This window comes from Clarias gariepinus, chromosome 13 (genome assembly GCF_024256425.1).
Source record: "Clarias gariepinus isolate MV-2021 ecotype Netherlands chromosome 13, CGAR_prim_01v2, whole genome shotgun sequence".
Classification (NCBI taxonomy): Eukaryota; Metazoa; Chordata; class Actinopteri; order Siluriformes; family Clariidae; genus Clarias; species Clarias gariepinus.
Genome location: NC_071112.1, coordinates 10,672,940 through 10,695,868, shown reverse-complemented (window position 1 = coordinate 10,695,868; position 22,929 = coordinate 10,672,940). Strand labels below are relative to the sequence as shown.

Here is a 22,929-nt window from a genome sequence, read left to right as displayed (position 1 = left end):
GGCTATGCGGGGGCTATCAGCAAGAAACCCCCGCACTGTTGAAAAAAAGCCGTGCTGACGAGGTTACAGTTCGCCGAAGAACACATTGACTGGCCTAAAGAGAAATGGTGCAATATTTTGTGGACTGATTGTTCTTTTTGGGTCTAGAGGCCGCAGACAGTTTGTCAGGCGACCCCAAACACTGAATTCAAGCCACAGTACACTGTGAAGACTTCATGATATGGAGATGCTTCTCGTACTATGGTGTTGGGCCTATTTATCACATTTCAGGGATCAATTTGAGTACATCAGAATTCTTAAAGAGGTCATTTTGCCTTATGCCGAGGAGGAAATGCCTTTCAAATGGGTGTTTCAACAAGACAACAACCCCAAACACACCAGTAAGCGAGCAACATCTTGGTTCCAGACCAACAGGATTAACGTTATGGAGTGGCCAGCCCAATCCCCAGACCCTAATGCAATAGAAAACTTGACAATAAAAATGCTGTTTCTGAGGCTAAACCAAAAAATGCAGAGGAATTGTGGCACAATTGTACAATTGTCACAGATGTAAAGCAGGACTCAGAAACCATGGTTATACAACTAAATATTAGTTCAGAGATGCACAAGAAAGATTAAACTTCAAGCATTTTTGTTTAAACGGTAAATTCATCACTTTATAAAGATGAATGATGACACTGCTATTTTTTTGATCAGGCTAATTTTTCTTTTTTTTTTCACTTACATTAAACTAATAATCCATTTAGCACATTTTTCTTCATGTTGTAATTCGGAATAGAATGTGCAGGGTGTTCAATGCATTGTGTGATTTAAATTAAAAGTTATGGATATGGATTATATGGATATGGAGCTTTACCTACTTTTTTCAACACTGCTATTATTTTGAACACCACTGTAGCTCTACTGAACATTTAAAATTTTAGAATAATGGAAAAGATTCACTGACCCCTAGTTCCCCCAGACCCCCCCCCCCTTCCCCCATGAGGCTCTGTACCATGATGTTGTGATCAAGCAGTGAAAGCTTCATGTGAACCCGCTTTAAAATCCACATTTAAATATAGTGTTTTGTCATGTTTAATCTCTTCTTTTTTTAAACCATGGATCAGACATCATTGTCTTATTATGCCAGTGATAATGTCCTTCCATCTCCGTTTTACATCCAGAGTTAAATACAGAAACACAGGAACAGCGTTATACCTACTGCATCCCTATGCTGCAGTGCTACACGGGAACAATTCCAGTGCCTTTACAAACACAAGCACACAATAAAAAAGGCTTTTATTGTTCATTATTGTCCAAAATAGTGCTGCTAAATTAAAATAAAAAGTATCTGTGCAAGTTTTAACAGTTTGCTAGATGTTTGTCCAATTTCCTTTTTTTTCTTTTTCACGTTACACGCTCCATGCTTTCCTTTGAAGTTTGTCTCCCAGGTAACACACTTCACTGTGTCTTAAACTTTTAAACATGCAGGTTAAACATTTAACAAGGCGAGTTTATTAGAGATCACTGATTAGGAAATCAGTTTATAAAAAAAAGTATTTAGTGTACATTCACTTACACATCAGAATAGCAAAACATCATGTAGTGACAATTTATTTTTAATGCTTTATTCTAATTACATGTATGAAATCTTTTATATTGGCTAATTTTTTAATAATTCGGTCCATAATAAAAAATAATAATAAATCATGAGCAACCTGTCTGACTAGACTGACTAAATAACTTATAAACATTTAATTTAATAATCAATTTTAAAGTAAAAATAATAAAATTGCTCAAGCTGGCAATGCAAGTCTCTTGGTGCTCGCACACACACACACACCTGCACAGTAGAGGAAAATGTTTAACCCAGGAGTTTAATACTTGAAGTGAAATGTACTGGACATGAGAACCACAAATCAGTACATTATGATGTTTTGAGTTTTCAAATAAGGTTGCCAGATTTTAACAGATTTCATTAAAACATATAAAAGAATAAATGTTATTATATAGTTTATGTACAATGTTTTCTCCTATGTATCATTGACATACACCTGGCAACCCTCCTGAGTTGTATACAAACTGTAATTGTAAATTTTTTAAATTTTTGTATTTTGTGGTTAGTGTGGTGTGTGTGAAAAGTCAAGGTCCAGTTAAATACTTGGGGTTGCCAGATACATTTGAACTGTACACAAGCTTTTCATTTAGTTATGTTGGATTAAGTATGTGATTTTGTTCTTCCTGTGTATAACGGCAGACAAGTATGAAAAAGGAAAGGTTTCAGAGATGTAATTCAATATGAAAATGTGAGATAAAGATATTATATTGATCAGAAGGTCAGTGGTTCAAACCCCAGGCTCCTATTGTGGGCCCCTGAGCAAGGCCCTTAACCTCTCTGCTTTAAAGGGGCGCTCTATTATTCCTGACCCTACACTCTGACCCCAGTCCCCAAGCTGGGATATGTGAAGAAAAGTAGTTCACTGTGCCTACTGTACCACATATGTGACAAAATAAAGGCTTAACTCAATACAAGTACATGTAACAAACAGCTTAAGTGTTTTTTCCTTTTTTTTAAGTTTAGTGTAGAATATAAGGCATAACAGACTAGCCCACGGTAGGAGAAGGAGAATGTTAACGTGGGGAGAGGAAGAATGAGCTGCGAGTTATGACCTGGAAAATGTCTTTTCCTGCTGTTATAAAAATAATAAAAAAAAAAAAAACATAACCGGTTCAGCAACATACCTGCTTTGGATGTGGATCAGATTCCGGCCATGCCTGTTCCATAGAGATCCTGCCCAGAAACTGAACGCATGACTAAATAACGATAGCCAGAAACACTGACTTTCTGTCTGTGGAAAGGAATGTTATTCTACATATTTCTCATTGACATACAGATCTGTTATCCCCATATAACTGTCTGATTAATTCCACCACTCATATATGCACTTAATAACAATTATAATAATTAATTAATTAATTAATTAATTAATAATAATAATAATAATAATAATAATAATAATAATAATAATAATAAATATATATATATATAAGAATAATATTGGGTTAAAGTTAGTGCTGAAAGTCACTGATTATCTTCCTCCAACAGTACACCCCCAGTGTTTTAGTTCTCTAACATCACTCTTACACAATCTTTAGTTGTTAAAGAAAAACACGTCATACTTTTTCATCCATTTATAATTACATGTAATGTCTAAGTATGTTAGTGGAAATCCTGCAAGCTGATTGGTCAAAAGAAGTTGATTCATTCTCTATAACATTCTCTATAATATTATCTCTGATAATAGTGCAGGGTTATATTAACGCACTCGCTCTAATGAGTTATCATTTCAATTGCAACAGGTCATTCACTGAGACGTGTACAGCGCAGGCACCACTGGTCATAATTTTTATTTTTTTTAAGGTGCAATGACTGATGCATGAAGTTTTCTCCAGAGTAAGCAGATGATTGTGTAAGGTGTGTGTAAGGAGTCTGCAGTGTCAGCGCTGTGTAACAATCAGAGGTAATGAATAGGTTTTCCCACATCTTCAAGACAAAAGAGTCTATGCTTCTTTGTGGTTTATAATGAAAGTGGACTCTATATTAAAGTAGATAATTATTTTAAACACCCTGTTGTACTGAACTTCTAGCCTACTTACACACAGTGTGAGTGTAGATCAACACCAGCTTTCCATTATCACTCTGTTTCCTCTCTAGGTTTCTTCCTATTCACATCTTAGGGAGTTCTTCCTTGCCACCATTGCACTTGCTCATTAGGGAGTATATAATAATATTATTTATCCATATTTCTTTACATTCTTTAAACTTTGCAACATTACCCACTGTTAAAGCTCTATATAAATAAAATTTTATTTAACTGAATTGAATTATATGTGGTGGCACAGTGGTGTAGTGGTTAGCACTGTCGCCTTGCACCACCAGGATCCGGGTTCGTTTCCTGGCTCAATTCCCGTCTCTGTGTGCATGAAGTTTGCATGTTTTCCCTGTGTTTGGTGGGTTTCCTCCCACAGTCAAAAGATATGCAGGTAAGAGAAATAAAACCTTACAAAGTTGTAAGTGTCTAACATGCTGCTACAGTATTAGTATTAGAACCAGCAAAACATCAGGTTCTAATATTTGCATAATCATTATTAATATAACAATTGCAATATAAGATAAAAAAACTAGAGAGGTACATTTCCTGAAGAAAATGTGAGTGGTGCTTGCCGTGGCGAAACTCTGACCCTCCATACCTCTACGACAATAGGATCTTGATAGCAACATGCTAATACAGCTAGCATCAAGCTAGCACCATGCTAATCAGCTAAACATCATGCTAATTACACTAGCATGATGCTAGGACCATTCTATACATGTGATTAGTGAAAAGTTAGCATAATGCTAGCGACATGCTAATAGCGTTAGCATCATGCTAGCGATGTGCTGATGAAATTAGCATAAAGCTAGAAACATGCTAATTTTGTTAGCATCATGCTAGCAAAATGCTAATCGCGTTAGCATCATGCTAACAGCATGCTAATGAGGGTGCTAGGGGGCGTGGCTTATGAGCATGATGATAAATGCAAAAGAGGGTCTCTATGACAGTGGGTTCCACAGTTAGATCAATGTTAAGTCTGTAGGTGGTTAATTGCCCCCTGCGGGGCAATTAACCACCCACCCCTCAGAAAAGTCACAGCACCCTGTTCCCGAAAATGGGCCGCACAGTTCGACACCTCACTCATGGTACTCGGTCAAAGTTGGTCTCAATGTTAAGTCTGTGGGTGGTTAATTGCCCCCTGCGGGGGCAATTAACCACCCACCCCTTCAAACAGTCAGAGCACCCTACTCCCGAATAAGCCGCACGGTTTGACACCTCATTCGTGGGTCTACGACGAACGGTGCGGGACTTAGTCAAAGTTGTTGTCAGTGTTAAGTCTGTGGGTGGTTAATTGCCCCCTGCGGGGGCAATTAACCACCCACCCCTTCAAACAGTCAAAGCAACCTACTCCCGAATAAGCCGCACGGGTTGACACCTCATTCATGGGTCTACGACGAACGGTGCGGCACTAGTAATTTTTTTAAATTCCCATTATAAGTCAATGGGCAAAGTCGCCAAAATCCCCATTCAAATTCTATGGGGCAAATTTGGGGACCTCTCTTGCCCCGGGGGTCGAACTTATTCCCCTGTGCGGGGTATCATCTGACACAGGCTGCAATCCTCTTCAAATGTGGTAAATCTGACGTCTCTACAAATTTCACTCTCTGCGCTACAATCCGTCAAAGTTGGCCTCAATGTTAAGTCTATGGGATTTTTTGGCCGGTTAATTGCCCCCTGCGGGGGCAATTAACCGCCCACCCCTTATAAAAGTCATAGCACCCCATTCCCGTATAAGCCGCACGATTTGACACCTCACTCATGGGTCTATGACAAACGGTGCGGGACTAGTTACGCGCCAAACTTTTGTACGGAAGAATTTTGCAAGATAACAATAGTGATGCTTTGCAAGCACCACTAATAATAAATTATGTTGGTAGGCGGCACGGTGGTGTAGTGGTTTGCACTGTCCAGGGTCTGGGTTCGATTCCCGGCCAGGTTCGATTCCTGTCTCTATGTGCAAAGTGAATGAGTGTGTGCCCTGTCATGGATTGGCATTTTGTCCATGGCATACCCCTCCTTGTGCCCCTTCTGGGATAGGCTTCAGGTCCCCCGCAACCCTGAATACAGGATTAAGCGGTATAATTTATAAGTGTGTAAGTTATGTTGGTATAAAACATGAACAGAGGCCAGTGTACATCACAAAAAAAATAAACACTACAGGAAAGTTCACCAACTGTGAACACGTGCTACTCCTTATGTTGACTTTATATTATGTCTTGGGAAGAAACTAAAAGTGTGTGTGTGTGTGTGTGTGTGTGTGTGTGTTGGTTATGTTTCATTTTGCTGTAAGAAACCTGAGTCAGTAAGATGACACACCTAGGTGGCCTGCTGCTGTGATGACAGAATTATGTTGGAGCCCAAAGAACACACACACACACACACACACACACACACACACACACACACACACACACACACACACACACAAAGAATTCTTGATATCCTACCTTGATACCTTCTTAATGATGCTATTTATTTTTTACTAAATTTCTCTTGTTGTTGATGTTTAGAGCACTATTTCAGCAAAAAACAATGTGTTTGTGTGTGCGTATGTGCATTTGTGTGTCGCCTATGTGTATTTTTACAAAACTATTTCATACAAAACATAAAAATCAACATGTTAGTGTAAATACTGTTTTTCCTTTATAACTTTTTTCCTCTATAAAGATGTTTCTTGCATAATTTAGTGCGTATTCACTAAACACTACTGCAGGACAGGTAAAGGAGACAGAAGATGCTCATTTGTCATTATGTCTGTCTCTTTTAAACAATGAGACGCAAACACTCAAAAGCATAGCATTTGAAAACTGAGCTGTGTGTCTTAGACTCTATTGTTTTCTTTGTTTGGTGCACGAAGTTGCTGAGAAACAATCTAAATCTCATCTGTGATCAAAAACAAAGGGACACAAGCATTGGACAGCTTAAATCCAATAACTACAATACAAAACAAAAAAAGCGTCATTAATGAAATTTATACAATGCTATACAATCATTGAGCCAAGACTTATCTGAAGTTAAATTCTTCATTGCTACATGGCTTACGTAGATAAACGCTTGCCCTGAAATTATTCATAAACGAAGCATATGCTAATGAAGATTATTATTTGTTACGTAGTAGTGGGTCTCTAGTTGTCTAGCAGTTGGTGATGCAGTATGGCGTGACTGCTACTTTATGAGCACAGAAACTCAAAGCACATGATTTCATTCCACAAATATGTTTTATATGTATTATAAAAAAGTATGACATCACTATATGTAGCGTAACTCCCAACCCATGTAAGTTTTCAAGAATTACAACTATTAATAATTGTTCATTCTTTCCCAATAGTAATTTACTATGTTAAAATATATTTCTGCTTGTTAAATGCAATTGTTGTTTAAAATTTCCCCTCAGTAGCTCAATTTTTTTTCAGTAACCCTGATTTAACCCTTAGTAACTCTAAACTTCTCCTCAGTAACCTTTTTCCCTTTCATCAGTTAATTTAATCTTGCCCTCAGTAACTCTAATTTGCCCCTTAGTAACACTGATTTTCAAGTCTTTCTTAAATCATAATTGAGGTGGGTATGAGGACATTACCATAGGTCTTGGTGAACACCAACTGTAATGTTTGTCACCCAGAATGCAAGTACAATGTAAGCAATCAGAGCCAAATTCTACAACCCTCGTTTCATGCAAAATGCATTACAAAGTTCAGCTGAGAATCGTCAATCTCTGAAACTATAAATCAAAACTAAATCAAATTGGTATCTTTCAAAGTTATGGTGTATTTAATACAAATGTGAATCTTTTCACAAATGTGAATCTGTGTAACTAGCCATATGGCTAGTTCCATACAGCCAGTTCTCAGGGAGGATTTTTTTATTTTTTATTTTTGACCCCAATTACTTACGTTGTACTTGTGTCCCGGGCGAGGAACTTCACAGGTGGTGCAGAGAAGGAAAATTTATAACCACCAAAATCAAGTGTGACTTCCATTCATCTAAATTTTTATTTAAGAGAGACTTAAAAATCACAAAGTATCCCATTAAACTTTTAGTAACTTTTATCTTCCCCTCAGTAACTTTAGTCCTTCCCTCAGTAACTTGGATTGTCCCCTCACTATCTTCAATCTCGTTTTCCCCTCAGAGACCCTGATTTTTCACTCTGTATCCCTAATCTTCTTTACAGCAATGTCAATTTTCCCCTTAGTAAATTTAATCTTTCACTCAATAATTAAAATTTTTTACTCAGTACCTTAAATCGTCACTTTAGTAACCCTAATCCATTCCTCAGTAACTCACTTCAATTCAATTCAATTCAATTTTATTTGTATAGCGCTTTTAGCAATTTTCATTGCCGCAAAGCAGCTTTACACAGTCAAAAGAATTATTTAAGTTTGTATGAAATTTGAATTTGTATGAATCAAGATGGTCAGTTTGTCCCTGGTGAGCAAGCCGAGGGCGACAGTGGCAAGGAAAAACTCCCTGAGATGGTAATAGAAAGAAACCTTGAGAGGAACCAGACTCAACAGGGAACCCATCCTCATCTGGGTGAAACAGAAAGCAGTAAATGATCTGCATTTATACAGTGTGTAGGGTGGGAGGCAGTTCAGCTATAATAGCTGATGTTAATTGATGTTAATATGGAGTCCAGATAGTTATTGAAGACCCAGGTAGACTTGTAAGAAGTTCCAGTCCTGAACTATCGAACTGTCAAGTCCCCAGAGAAACAGTTGCCACCAACATTTTCTAGGTAGAGAGAATCATTCCCATACACCAGACGCATCCCAGAGAGACACACGGGGCATCCATGTGACGAGATCTTCAGCCAGAAGCGGGGCACCAGGATGGGTCAGACAGGTCCGGAGGGCAGAGGGAGTCTGGATCACTGGCAGCTCAGGAACGACATGTGTAGCTTGACAGAGAGAGAGAGAAAGAGTAAAATGGGGAGAGAGGAGGAGAGAGGAAAGAGAAAGAGGGGGGGAAAGAGAAGAAGAGGAGAGATGGCAGTTAGGTATGGTCACAGTCACACAATGTATAATGTGAATGTATATTAACTGTAGAGTGCAAGCAGAGACTCCGGCAGGACTAACTATGACAGCATAACTAAAAGGGAGAGCCAGAAGGAAACACAGACATGAGGGCTTCCTGACATGTAAAGCAAACAATCACCTCACCGTCAGCAAACCTGAGTGATCAATGAGAGTGAGGAGGACAGCATCCAAACATACCAGTTCACCATAATACACTACGTCCATGAGTCCCCCAGATCTGCTCCTTTACCTATGGCAAATCTATTTATAAAAATGCTTGGCTAAATAAATAGGTTTTTAGCCTGGACTTAAACACTGAGACTGTGTCTGAGTCCCGAACACTATTTGGAAGACTATTCCATAATTTTGGGGCTTTGTAAGAAAAAGCTCTGCCCCCAGTTGTATTTTTCATAATACGCGGTACTGACAAGCAGCCTGCATCCTTTGATCGAAGTAGGCGTGGCGGATCGTAAGACACTAGCAGTTCGCTCAGGTACTGCGGCGCGAGACCATTTAATGCTTTATATGTCAAGAGTAGTATTTTAAAATCAATGCGAAATTTCACAGGGAGCCAATGGAGTGAAGATAAGATAGGGGTGATGTGCTCATATCGTCTGGTTCTAGTGAGGACTCTCGCTGCTGCATTCTGGACTAGCTGAAGCTTATTTATGCATCTAGCTGAACAACCAGACAGTAAGGCATTACAATAGTCCAACCTAGAGGTGATAAAAGCATGAACTAGTTTTTCTGCATCGTTTAGCGACAATAAATTTCTTATCCTGCCAGTATTTCTGAGGTAATAGAGTTCTATCCTGGTAATATTATCTACATGTGCTTCAAATGAAAGGCTGGAATCAATAATCACACCAAGGTCTTTCACTGTTGCATTTGATGGAACAGAAAGGCCATCTAAAGTTACGGTGTGATCTAAAATTTTACTCCTAGCTGTATACGGTCCTATGATTAGAACTTCTGTCTTATCCGGATTTAGCAGAAGGAAGTTAATTAGCATTCAATTTCTTATGTCCTGCACACATTGCTCAATTTTAGTAAGCTGTAACTCTTATCTTCCCCTCAGTACCTAAGATTTTCTCATGAGTAACCTTTCCTCAATAACTCAAATCTTCTCTGAGTAACTCTAATCTTCTCCTCAGTAAAACATATGTTTCTTATTGTATCTCTGATCTTCCCCAATACCATCCCTGACCTTCCTCTCAGTAAATCCGATCTTCCGCTGAGTAACTCACATCTTCCCCTTGGTAATTCCAACATTTCTTTCAATACCTCAAAATTACCCCTCAGTAAGTCACACCTCCCTTCAGTGACTTTAAACTTCTTCCCAGTAATTCTGATGTTTGTATCAGTAACTCTAATAACTCTAATCAACCCCTGATTTTCACTTGGTACTGTAGTTATCTCTATGACCTTTATTTTCTTCTCAGTAACTCTAATCGTCCCCTCAGTAACGCTGATCTTCATATCAGTAACTCACATCTTTGCCCAGTGACTCAAATCTTTCTCCTAGTTTCTCTGATTTGCCACCCCAATAACTTTATTCTTCCGCTCAGTAACTCTATAGAATGAGTAGATGGATGGATGGATGGATTATTGGATGGATAGATAGTTTATTGATCCTGAAGGAAATATGTCCAAAATGCCCTTTTAAAAATAGGCATTGAATTTAACTAAGCAATAAACAACATGCTTTCATTGGATAATACCTGCAGTGATTAATATGGTTCAGGTCCAACAAGTTATTTTAAACCTAACCTGATGCATACCCTGGGGTCATGGTAAAGATGTTACTCTGTGTCAGAAGGGTAAAATTATTGGTCTGCCTAAAGCAAAAAAAAAAAAAAAAACTCACTGTAAAAAATTATTTTGGTGGGTGGTAAATACTACCCTTGCAAATAGTCTACCATTTACCTATTATTTTCATCATCAAGTTTAATTATATAATAATGAGTAAAATTCACCCACACTACCTAATTATTTATAGTAATAATTGCAACCCCAAAAATATATTGTAATATATATTGTAATATATACCCCAAAACATTGGCTCTGTTGTAAGCATGAGCTATTTGAGGCACATGTTCATTTGTCAAGCTTCTGGGCTGAAGGTAAGATATGTTTGTAACATGCTGTCTATTTATCATATCATGAAAGCAAAGGGTAACCTTTATTCTTATTTCTCATAAGATTTGTGGTCAAATCTTATGTTGTGTGTTTGATGAGGAGTTCACATTTGTAGCTTTCTTTAAGCGAACATTTGTCATAACAAGCTAGCTTAGCTAATGTTAATGTACAGAAAAAAAAAATTTTCCCCCGCATTAGTTAGGTATTAGTGGTACGGAAAAAAACACGAGTTTTGAGTTCAAGTGCTTTGAGCGGCTCGTCATGAGACACATCAAGACCCTGCTGCCCTCCTCACTGGACCCACTGCAGTTTGCGTATCGTCCTAACCGCTCAACGGACGACGCCATCTCCACTACACTACATCTTGCCCTCACACACTTGGACAAGAAGGACACATATGTTCGAATGCTGTACATAGATTTCAGCTCAGCATTCAACACTATCATCCCCCAACAACTGATTGGGAAGCTGAACCTGTTGGGCCTAAACACCTCCCTCTGCAACTGGATCCTGGACTTTCTGACCGGTAGGCCTCAGTCAGTACGGATCGGAAACTGCACCTCCAGCACCACCACACTGAGCACTGGGGCCCCACAAGGCTGCGTGCTCAGTCCCCTGCTGTTCACACTGCTGACTCACGACTGTGTAGCAACACACAGTTCGAACCACATCATTAGGACAGCGGAGAAGATCATCGGGGTCTCTCTCCCCTCTATTGAAGACATCTACACCACACGCTGCATCCGCAAAGCCACCAGCATTGTGGCTGATCGGACACACCCCTCTCACACACACTTCACACTCCTGCCATCTGGAAAAAGGTACCAAAGCATTCGGGCACACACATCCAGACAACAGCTTTTTTCCACAAGCCATCTGTCTCCTCAACAAAAAGGGACTGGACTGATAAACACACACACACACACACACACACACACTAACACAAACATTATCACACAGCTTAACTCAACTACCTCAAAATATTGGGACTGGACTGACTAATCAACACAAGTGCAGACACACTGACCTACACCCCCAAATTATCGTACACACCAACCTGTAAATGCTTCACTGTTTATCTTTTGCACAATGATCATTACTGGACTAATTTTTGCACTAATTCCTCAATTTTTGCTGCTGTTTTTAAAGAATGTTTACGTTTACCCACTACCTCAACACCATATTTTATGTTCTGTTATGTCGTGGTTGTCGCACTGTCACTTTGTTGTTGCTCTTGTTTGCACATTTGTACGTGCACTTTATGTTGTCTGTAAAAATAGTTATACTTAGCGAGTTAGTTTTTGTTAATTTATGTTTTAATTTATGTTAGGTCTCTCTGTCCTGTCTCTGCTAGACAGTTAACTAGGCCTCTTGGTTAGCTAGTTTAGTGTCTCTGTTAATTTATGTTGTAAATTTATGTTGCATGTAGCACCTCGGTCCTGGAGGAACGTTGTTTCGTTTCACTGTGTACTAACTGTATATGGTTGTAATGACAATAAAGCCTACTTGAACTTGAACTTGAACGATTTCAAACGTATTACCGGGAATATAATATTGACTCGTATTTTATGCCTGTAAAGTAATAAAGCACAATCCGTTTTAAGTTACCGAAACATTAGCCAGTAAGATAGCCAACTCTTATAGCTAGCTAGTGACTGCCTTAGCCAAAGTCTAACAGATAAAGTTAACGAAAAAGATAGAAATAACTTTAATTACAGAAAGCTAACGTTTAAATATAAGTATTTGTGTTTTTTTTTGGTAAAACATGAAGTTTGGAGTTAAGCTTTAGCTACAGCATTTAAAATATACACTTGCCTAAGTTTAAGAAATGTTTGTCGCTCAAAAAAAAATTATTTTTGTGTTGGAAAAATGATAGACATATTAACTTAATTGTAGGTACATTTTTACTTCAGCAAGAGTGCATAAATTCAATCGTCCAGTATATGATGCTAACAGTGCTGTTGTTGATATTGAGTTTAACATAGTGTTGAAATCTAGAACACTTGTTTTCTAAATTATGTCTTTAATCTTTTCTTTATTAAAAAGCAGCAATTTGTTTTGATACAAACTACATTCCTTTTGTAACATGGATATAACTGACTTTAAGATGTGCTTTTATGAGCTATGATTAGATCAATGCCAAGTGGATAAAGGTCGAGTGTACAGTCCCCTGAGGTGCTCCTGTGCTGCTGGTTATGATCTCTGAAAACCAGGACCTCCCCTGCCCAAAGCGAGAATCGTGCCCCTTGAACAATAATCTAGATTTTGTCATTGGACCATTACCAGTGGTGGTGGGAAAACTGTATTAATGTCTGTTGATTTCACGGCATGGGGGTATTTTTGTCTATTATTTGATTTACAGTAAGGCATTCAGCAGAAAAAAACAGTGGGCTGATATTTGTTTTTGTTTTGGGTCATTTAGAACTAAAAAGGGGTATTTATTTTGCAGTCAGGTTGTGTTTATGGATTTAGGATCATTACACAGCCAGTAGAGGATTTGTCATTTCTGCTCTGTTAACTAGATTTGGGTTGGGGGTATTTATATTTGGCCCTTGGAGAAATCAAGGTCATGATTTATTTAATTTTGGTTTACTTTATGTGGCAGTTAGCAAGCAGAATAGCATTTACACTTGCAAGTGAATATTCAGAAGGTGAATGATGGAGAATAAAGGCTCTGTGTGTCAAAGTGCAGCCCGCACACCTGAATACGTCACACTGGAGCTGACTAACATTCCATTGTTGACCTTTGATGTCCATCTACTACAAAAATTCACATTTAAACTTAAACCATTTAAAGTTTATAAACGTAATCAAAACTTTATAAAAAATCTCAGTTCAGACCTCTTGTGACCAACAGCTTCGAGGAACAGTTTGAAGAAATTTTGTATGTTAAGCACTTTAGGCTGTATCACCACAAATTTCAATGGAACATGTGGTACTGATGCTATCTATACATTCCCTGAATTTTCCTTCCAATGATGCATTTTTGTACCTGCATGACCGGGGTAAAAAGAAACAAGATCACAAAACAAGATATTAATAAAAAAATGCAACAAAGAAATTAAGCGATTATTAATAGAAATAGTTTAATTTTTGTTAAAACTGAATTGAATATTAGTAATAAATTAGTAACGAGACCTAAAGGGAGAAACAAATACTGTGTGTATCCTGCTGTCACAGGTAACAATCGTACACAGAAACAAACAGACAGTATGTTCCCAGTAGTGAGATACTGACAGTCTGAAGTAATCTTAATACTGAGATGTCTGAAGAACTGGAACTCATCACAAGAAGGTGTGTAAGAACCGGTCCTGGCAGGGAGGAGAAGCAGGACAGAAGTAAGAAGAAAGAGGTGTGTGTGTGTGTGTGTGTGTGTGTGTGTGTGTGTGTGTGTGTGTGCGCGCAACTTGGCTTGATTCTTTCAGACCTTATCAGGTAACTCTGGAACACATGCACATTTTTTGTAACCTGTCAATCATAGCAATGTTAGTCATTTCCGATTGCACTTTGCTCTGTACGTGCTACACTGTCCTGTGATGTGCAGTTTGAACAGATGCTACAGGAGATGGGCTACAGTGTCTGAGACTACAACCTAAATAACTAAGTCTCACATTATCCTTACTCACAGTAGCCCTAACCTTAACCTTATTCACAATAACTGTCACCTTATAATAACCTTTTCTTTCTTACAACAAACCAAATCATTAGTCATATAAACTTTAACCTCACTCACAATGACCCTAACTAACAGTTGACCCTTGCTAACAGTTAACCTAACTCCCAGTAATTAAAGATCTGGTTCAGGTTTTATACCAGTTTCCCTTTCTATCACAACCCTCCCAACTGCGCTTGGGTTTGTAAAGTTAAAAGTCTTGCCCATGGACCCAACGTTGGCATTCTAGCATTGGCGGGGCTCAAAAAACCAACTCTGTGATCACCAACCCAGAGCCTTAACCACTGGTAGACCTACCCCTCTGAGTAGACCACTCACTATGGAACAATAACTGAACAAATGTTTTTGGTGTGTACAACACTGAGAACCTCTCTTGGACTCTCAACACCACCAAATGACCCTGTTGACACCTCTGTCAACTGCTCTCACACCTCCTACCGCAACATCCCATTTTTCCCCTATAGCTGTCACCCCTGTCATGGGCTCTTGACGTCTAGAACAAGGTACAGGGGAATCTGTGCCACCACCACAAGCCACAGAGTGACGGTTTCTTTCCTGAGGCAGTCAGATTACTCAACACCAAAACTCACCTGGGCTAGTCAAGCACCTAGCACAGTATTTCTCAATCGCACTGCACACCTACACTGTACAAAGCTGCATCAGACACTTTATGGAACACTAACCTTGTTGCTGGAACCTTACCAATGTTGGTCAGCTTACAGCTCATGCGTTTGTGCATTTTTTGCTCTTTACACACAGTCACTCTAACTGGCACCGTACTCACAGTAACCTTCTTCACAGGAAAACAGACTGTACCCACAGTAAATGTATTCTCTGTGACAATAGCCTTACACTCAATAACAAACACACTCGGGTCAATAAGTCTCTGGTCAAAGACACATTTTTTACCTTGTTGCCTCCATGCACAAAATTAGTGGAATTAAGATGAAGCAAACAAAATGTAAATCAAGTGTAGCATTTCAGTTTAAATTTAAGTTTTAATTTAATTATTAATTGCACCCATTTATACAGGTTCACTCGGTGTTTTCTGAGTCTGTCAGTGTGCACACTTTTCAGGTGCACACTTTTCAGTCAGTGATGTCTGACATCTGGAGCCCATGGACATTACGATACCACCACCATGTCTAATGTGGTATGGTTTAGATTATGAGCTTCTCCATTCCTTCTCCATAGTCATCATTTCCAATCACGCAGGTACAAGTTTATCTACTATCAGAACTGGGTAGGCTAATTATCTTCTATTGTTCTTTTGGTGTTGCTGAGCTCACCTCCCAAATTTCTGCTCTCTGCCTGATGGGCCTGTTTTGTTGTTTCAGCTTAAGGATAGCTTTTTTCACCTGCATCAGCACCTCTCTGGACTGCGAGAGAATTGGAACTCTGAAGAGGCATATGGAGAATTCTTATGAACAACTGTCAAATGCAGAATTCTTTTATTTCATTAAATAAATACTTTTAACTTTTTCAAATCCATTTTGGTAGTGTACAGAGACAAAACTATGAAAATTGTGTCCATGTTGAAATACATATGAACCAGGCTGTAACTCCATGACAAGGGCGGGGCAGTGGTCCCTTTAGGGCTCAAAATCATCAAGTTATAAGATCAGATCCCAGTTTTATCACTGTTAGGCTCTTAAAGCACATACACCCTTTAACTGCTCAATTGTACGTTTTTTTTGTATTTGTATTTGTTTATCTTTTTAAAGATAAAATTATCCAGGCATCCAGCAACTTCAAACTGTCACCTATTACAGTCAGTATGGCATAATTTAAACCTTGCAAAGGGCTAAAACTTGTACAAACATAAGAATGAGGAAATATTATGTCAGGTACAAATCCCCATGTGTGTACGCGTGCACACCTACACACACACACACACACACACACACACACATGCACCACAAATCATACATAAACAAATGTAGGACATTTATTCAAACTTTGTTTGGATGTTTAGAGAAGCTCTCTTCACTTTACTGCATAATGTTTTCCTTTATTTCCTGGCCCTGATTAAAGACCACACATCAGCTTACATACAAACATCAGCATTAGAAGAAGAGAAGAAGAACTGGGGCTCTACTGTTCCCATTTCTTTACTTGCTTTAAGTACTTTGTTTGCAGGTTTTGTCAGATGTTAAACTGAAATGCCTGAGGCTGTGTTTATAGCCTCCAAAGCAAACAGTTTTACAGCTTTGCGTACCTGAGAGGGGATGAATTCCTGAGAGTCCCCGCTACCTCAAACACGTTATACTCCCTTCACTGATATTCTGCTTGTTTTCAGATAGACTTTAATAATTCCTTTATCATGAGAGAGAGAGAGAGAGAGAGAGAGAGATGACTGTGTGTGTGTGTTTGCACAGAAATGTAAAAGAAATTTAGTGAAATAAGTTACATTTTGCAATAAAAGTTTGTTCCATGTATGTATACATTTATATAGTCTGTATGTGTGTGTGTGTGTGTGTGTGTGTGTGTGTGTGTGTTCACGGCAAACTTATTTCTATTCCTTACCTGTTCACACACACACCTGTTGTCAGGTGCGTAGGAAGGGCTTTCCTTCATGTGAAACACACAGTGAGAACTTCATAAGGAAATAATCAGGATTTAAATGTAAACAATTTTATTGCCAAAAATCTGATGAGGCATTCAGAAAGCAAAAAGTGTGCACTACTTTCTTGGCTCATGAACTTCTTCCCGCACACACATAACCACACGCATACACGTTTATCAACTTGACCATTGTTGTGGAAACATGTCATTACACGTACTTCCCATCCAACCAGTCCACACCACACCTCCTGCTCTCTAATCTAGGTAAACTGGCATTATGAATTAATTGAAGACAAAAGGGCAGCAAAAAGAGGAGGACCTAGCAGATGACAAGGAGTGGAGGAGGAGGAGAGCAAGTCCACTTTATAAACCGCTCACATCTTTGTGAACTTATTTTCAGTCATATTTCTGCATACACATCTACACACACACACGGACACTCATCCACACACTCTGTAGGATTATGGCTTCTGCAGTGGGCAATGGGCTCCCCAGTGGTGGTAGCATCTTTACCACCATGCCTGAGATCCTCTTCATCCCAGAATTTGTAAGTATGTGTATGTGTGTGTGTTTGTGTGTCTTTTTTTGTATACTTGTGTATGGTTGTGGTCATGCACCTACTAAATGAGGTAAGTTAATAGCAACCTTCTTATTTCCTGATTAAAACTACAGTGCAGGTCACACTTGAGCAATGCAGGGGTGTGGATGTGTGAGGAGCTAAACACACACATGCGCCCTAACTCTAATACAAACTATGCATGTAACAGGTGGATATATTCTGTGAGCCTGCTTTATGCAGAAATGCGGATAGACGGAAGTGTAAAACCCCTCGAATTAGGTTGATGGATGGATGTTTCCAAAGAAACAGGATGTTACAGGGAAGTAAATTCCTTTATCATTATCACAAGGCTTCTCAAGCTGAAGCAGGCGAAAGCAGAAGGAATTTTAAAATCCTGTTTTTCGGGAAACTTTGAGTTCCATGCCTAAGATCTACTTCTATTAGTCTATTCGTAGGGTAATCTTCTATTAGTCAAATGCAAAGCACTCAGTAGATAGCTATTATTGAAGTTAATTCATCTATTTGCTAAATATACTGACCTCATTATGGCTGTTTGTTTTATAGTTCAAAGCTTCAGGTTTATACTTTTAGGTTTTAATCAATTCCTGGAAATTGTCCATTCTTCTGGAATGATCAATCAGATAACAGACGTGCTCCGGTTGGTGCAGATGCAGTCGCAGTCATGTGAATAAATTCAGCTCAGTGTAAGATTTTATCACAGTGTTGGTTAATGCAGAATTTTATAGAGATGGTGTTTTATTTCCTGGTCATTCTGAACAAAAGCAGCGTAAAAGTTGCCTGTTGTAAAGTCGGTGCATTCCTCAGATCAGACTGGACTGCATCAACACAAAGCGTTGTCTGTGTACATAAAGCTGGTTGTGGAGCTGAGTATTTAAAGGCAACACAATGGCTGACGAAGATCCTGACGCTGCTGGAATTTCCAGTTCGGTTGCTTCAAAGCTTTTAACCTGTGGTTTACACATCTTTCGACTTCGGCTTGTGTTTCAGTGACTCGATGAGAAAATGTTAATGGGTTTTCCTGAGAAATGCTTGAGGTTAATCAGTATTTAAATGACTTCTTTTTAAAAAAGAATAAAAAACAGACCAAATTTAGAAAACAACATTCTCTAAATTAAAAACTGGGCGGTCACTTTATGTGCAGCTTGCTAATCCGGTATACTTTATGCAAACAATACTTTTAGGGAGAACCTTTAAACCTTTTATTTAAGATAGGATAAATGTATTGATTCCCAGGGAGAGGAATTACAAAATAGAGTTTAAATGAAATAAAATACCAAAAGGATTGTACAGGGTGACACAAAAAACAGGAACTTTTTTACAGTCTAATAAAACTAGTAGTGATAAAAGAAATAAATTTTATTCATAGTAATTGAAACCTAAAATGTGACATTTACGAAACATTGATGGAATTTATAATTTTTAAAAAATTGCTGTGCAGTGTGTGATGTCGCTTCATTACGCATTTCAAAAATTCCCGTTATTCTGTGTCACCCTGTATAAAAATTAGATATTGATTTATTACATTTATTAAGGAACTTTTGGCAGGATGAAGAATTATAAATAAACATTAATGGAATAATATTGTCCTTAAAAGTATGGAGTAATCATATCTCCCTGTATAAACAGCATTATTACAAAAATTCCAGGCCAGGTTACATCAATGTCGGTATAAATTAGCATTTAATGGATTAATGAACCCTTAGATAAGTCTAATTGCCCCTTCATGTTTCTCTCCATGAGAGCGTGAGTGGAGTCCAGGCTTCTCAGCTTCCTCATTCCTGCCAGGTTTCTTCAGTCATTAGACACACATTAAACCAGGCACTTTCTAAAGGAGAAAGAACTGAGTTTCTCCATCCATCTGGTCTACGGATGGTCATGAGTAGTAAATAAACAAGTTTATCACCATATTGAAATCCTTGAAATCGTAATAATTCATCAGCACTGAATAAAGCGCAGTTTTAAAGTGGGAAATGAAACCGAACCTTCCTGATCCACAGAACGATATCTGAACTGCAACCTGTTAGGAAACATATTTGATAAAGGTGTGCTAATGTATTTGAGCTTTTCACAACAGATTGAGTTTATATCAATGAGTGGTATCTGATTGTAATATTTACACAGCCACAAGTTGCATCAATGCCGGTCAGATTTTGTTGTTTTATCTGACATTAAAAGCCTCCACAGGCCGTAACTGGTTATTTGATTAAGGCGGAGTCTTCAGCGTGTTGGGACACGAGAACACAGCTTTCTCATTGTGACTCTCATGTCGCTCACGGTGAAGCAACATCATACAGTTCCACTAAAGTGCTTAATTTATCATTTATATGTTAAATCATAATTATTTCTAATTTAGTTTGTGTGGAAACGTAGAGGTTTTAAGTGATTACACCTTATATTATTTATTAACATTTATTATATATAAATAATGTGTAGAAGAATGTTTTCATTTCTGTAAATGAATAAACTGTAACATTTTGAGCTTTTTAAATGTGCATTTTAAACTTTTTTTTACATTTGTATAAAAAAAACGCAAATACACAAGTTACATTAAAAATCAATTACTTAATAAAACAACAGTTATTCATATTGCAATGAGCACACACACACACTCACACACACACACATAGAAAACTTCAAGGTTAAAGTTGTTCTAAAATATTTAAAGAATAAAATACAATTTCCCAAATCCATGTGCAAAAAAACTCTGAATGATCCCATCACAGGTGTCTTTGGATTCCAGAGGTTTTATTCCCTTTTCAGTGTTTTATACAGTAGGTGTTTTTTCAGTTTGTTGTGTTTGTTCGGCTCTTACAGATTTTCGGAGGTCTGACATGGTGTCTTGTGGCTTCCACTAAAGTGACGCCTCCCCTCCCAATACCCAATCCAGAGGGCTGGGTGATGTTCGTCTGCATCTTCTGTTTTGTCTTCACCACGCTGTGGTTCTTCATTTTCCTCTGTGGAGGGAACCAGAGCAGTGTGTGGCCTGGCCTGGTAATTACACACACACACACATTTTATTTTATTTCAATTAAATTAATCACAACTGTAAAATGTTATGTAAAAATCAGTAAAAAACAAAAACAAACCTCATTTGATTCCTGTACATTTATCAATTCTTGTCTTATTCTTATTATTTAGAGTGAACTTTTTCAACAGAAATTGTATTAAATGCCATTAGGGTTACACATCGTTATCAAAATTACAAACATAAAACAAACGTCTATTTTAATTAAGTCGAATCAAATAGAATAAAAACATGTTAGATGACAAGTTGAAAACTTTTTATCTTTTCTTTTTTCCTTCCAGGACACTGCGTATCATTTTATTGCAGTGCTCTTCTACCTGAGTTCATCAGTACTTTTGGCCTACGTCACACTTGAGTTCAAGGCTTTATTTGACAGTACTCTCTCGGATGATATCTTAAAGATCTATCGGGAAAACATTGCTGCTGTGGTAGGGAATATACTTTGAATTTATTTTATTGTCATTAATATATAGTACATTATACAGTAACATTATACATTTCATCAAAATTCTTTCCTTCTGAAGGGAAAGCACAAATATTTATTGTCACAGAACAATAAATAAACAAACAGATCTATTTTTTCCCTATAATTATTCTGGTGTGTGTGTGTGTGTGTGTGTGTGTGTTCAGGTGATGTCCTATGTAACCACGCTGCTTTACTTCCTCCATGCCATCTTCTCTGCGCTCCGGTGGAAATCCTCCTGAAGAGAAAAAAGCGAAACAAGGCAACCATCCACACCTCAACAACAAAATTCAAATTAAAACCTGAAAAAAGAATCAAACAAAAAACAAAGTGCCCAGTAGGGGGCAGCAGGTTTAATTGTCACTGATTAGGTTCAATTAAATTCGGTCTATTATAAAAAAAAAAAAATTATAGCACTTTTAATAATGGTCATTGTCGCAAAACAGGATAAAAATTACAAAAGTAAAAAAATAAAGAAACAAGTTTTAAAAAATGTGAGAAAATTTGTATGTTGTCACATCGAATCCCAAAGTTCCCCACTCTTTATTATTCCCTGACCTTTGACCCCAGCTTTCTTTTAAAGATGAGATTATAAATTTTTTTTTATCTTTATTAATTAAAGTTATATAAACCCAAAAAATATATTAAAAACATTGTATTTTTTTCTGTCCACACATTTAATCATTTATACTCAGCAGTTTCCCTTTCTGTTGCATTGTTATAAGGTTTTTTTTACATTTTCAAAATGTATGAAAGAACAACGTGGTGCTCGACTCCACACTAAGCTGGTTCACAGTCCCTGTATGTAAACGACATGCACACAGAGACACAGAGAAACATGTAGGTCTTATTCTAACTTCGTTTGTTCTTGAGTTGTTTGTTTGTGTTTTTTCTTCACTGCCTCTTTCCTGAACACTGCCAACGCCCACATTAAGTGTGTGTTCAGGGCTTTCCCTATCTGTGTCAAACACGGCATGTGAAAAAGAAAAGGAGTGAAGAAAATAATACAGGAAAAAATTTTTTAAAAAAGCAAGAAGCAATGTTTTATTCTGAATTTCTGCGCCATCTAAAGCTGAAGAAATGTTTATGTGATTTTATTAACAGATTCTTTTCCTGCAAATATTTTCACATGTTAATGTTTTATGAAGAAATCACAAATAAACTGTTTAACAAACCACACAGCCTGCATACAATATATACACAACTCACAATTACAACAATAATAATACAAATAATAATAAGTTTTAGTTAGAATGTCAGTGTACTGGGTAGCTCTGTTGCCTCATGGTCACAGGGTTGATGGTTTGAATCCCCTGCGTGTGGAGTTTGCATGTTCTTCCCGTGCTTGGTAGGTTTCCTCTGGGAACTTCGTTTCCTCCCACAGTCCAAAGACATGCAATGCTTTTTTTTTTAACTTCTACAACATTATTTATTTTATCATTACTTTAACAACAGGACACTCTTTTGTGTTTTAGGGATGAGCACCTTTGGGAGGAAAACCCAGCACCAACTGCAACATCAGCAGCATTGATTCTCCAAAATAGAATAAAAAAGATGAAGTGCTCAGAATTGCTGATTTAATTTTTAACAGTGAATTTACTAATGCTACAATCTTGCATGATCACATGATTCACATGTAAAAATACATCAGAATGCAAATTTTAAAAAATCATCTGAGCAATGTTTTTATTATTAGCAAGTTTGGTAACATCAGTGAATTTGAAAAAAAAATTTCCATAAAATTTTGCATGGAAATCAGTACACTCATTTAGAGAGACTTTAAATAGTCAAAAACTAAACCTTGAAACAGTTGAGGTGAAATCGCTCTAAAGCCTCT

At 37.7% G+C, this 22,929-nt stretch overlaps 1 protein-coding gene across 1 annotated transcript; it reads left to right on the top strand.

Moving 5' to 3' along the window:
• Nucleotides 1-17,409: 17,409 nt before the first annotated feature.
• On the top strand, nt 17,410-21,461 carry LOC128535969 (myelin and lymphocyte protein-like). The gene is made up of 4 exons (XM_053510099.1): nt 17,410-17,571; nt 20,419-20,595; nt 20,911-21,057; nt 21,260-21,461. Exons 1-4 carry the CDS (start codon nt 17,488-17,490, stop codon nt 21,332-21,334), a joined length of 483 nt encoding a protein of 160 aa, XP_053366074.1. The 5' UTR covers nt 17,410-17,487; the 3' UTR covers nt 21,335-21,461.
• Nucleotides 21,462-22,929: the final 1,468 nt, after the last annotated feature.

What these genes read in the sequence shown, in the direction of transcription:
- LOC128535969 (XM_053510099.1), top strand. Translation starts at nt 17,488, where the DNA reads ATGGCTTCTGCAGTGGGCAATGGGCTCCCCAGTGGTGGTAGCATCTTT. An exon ending in TCCTCTTCATCCCAGAATTT is followed by an intron (nt 17,572 to 20,418) that starts GTAAGTATGTGT and finishes CGGCTCTTACAG; the next exon opens with ATTTTCGGAGGTCTGACATG. An exon ending in GGGAAAACATTGCTGCTGTG is followed by an intron (nt 21,058 to 21,259) that starts GTAGGGAATATA and finishes GTGTGTGTTCAG; the next exon opens with GTGATGTCCTATGTAACCAC.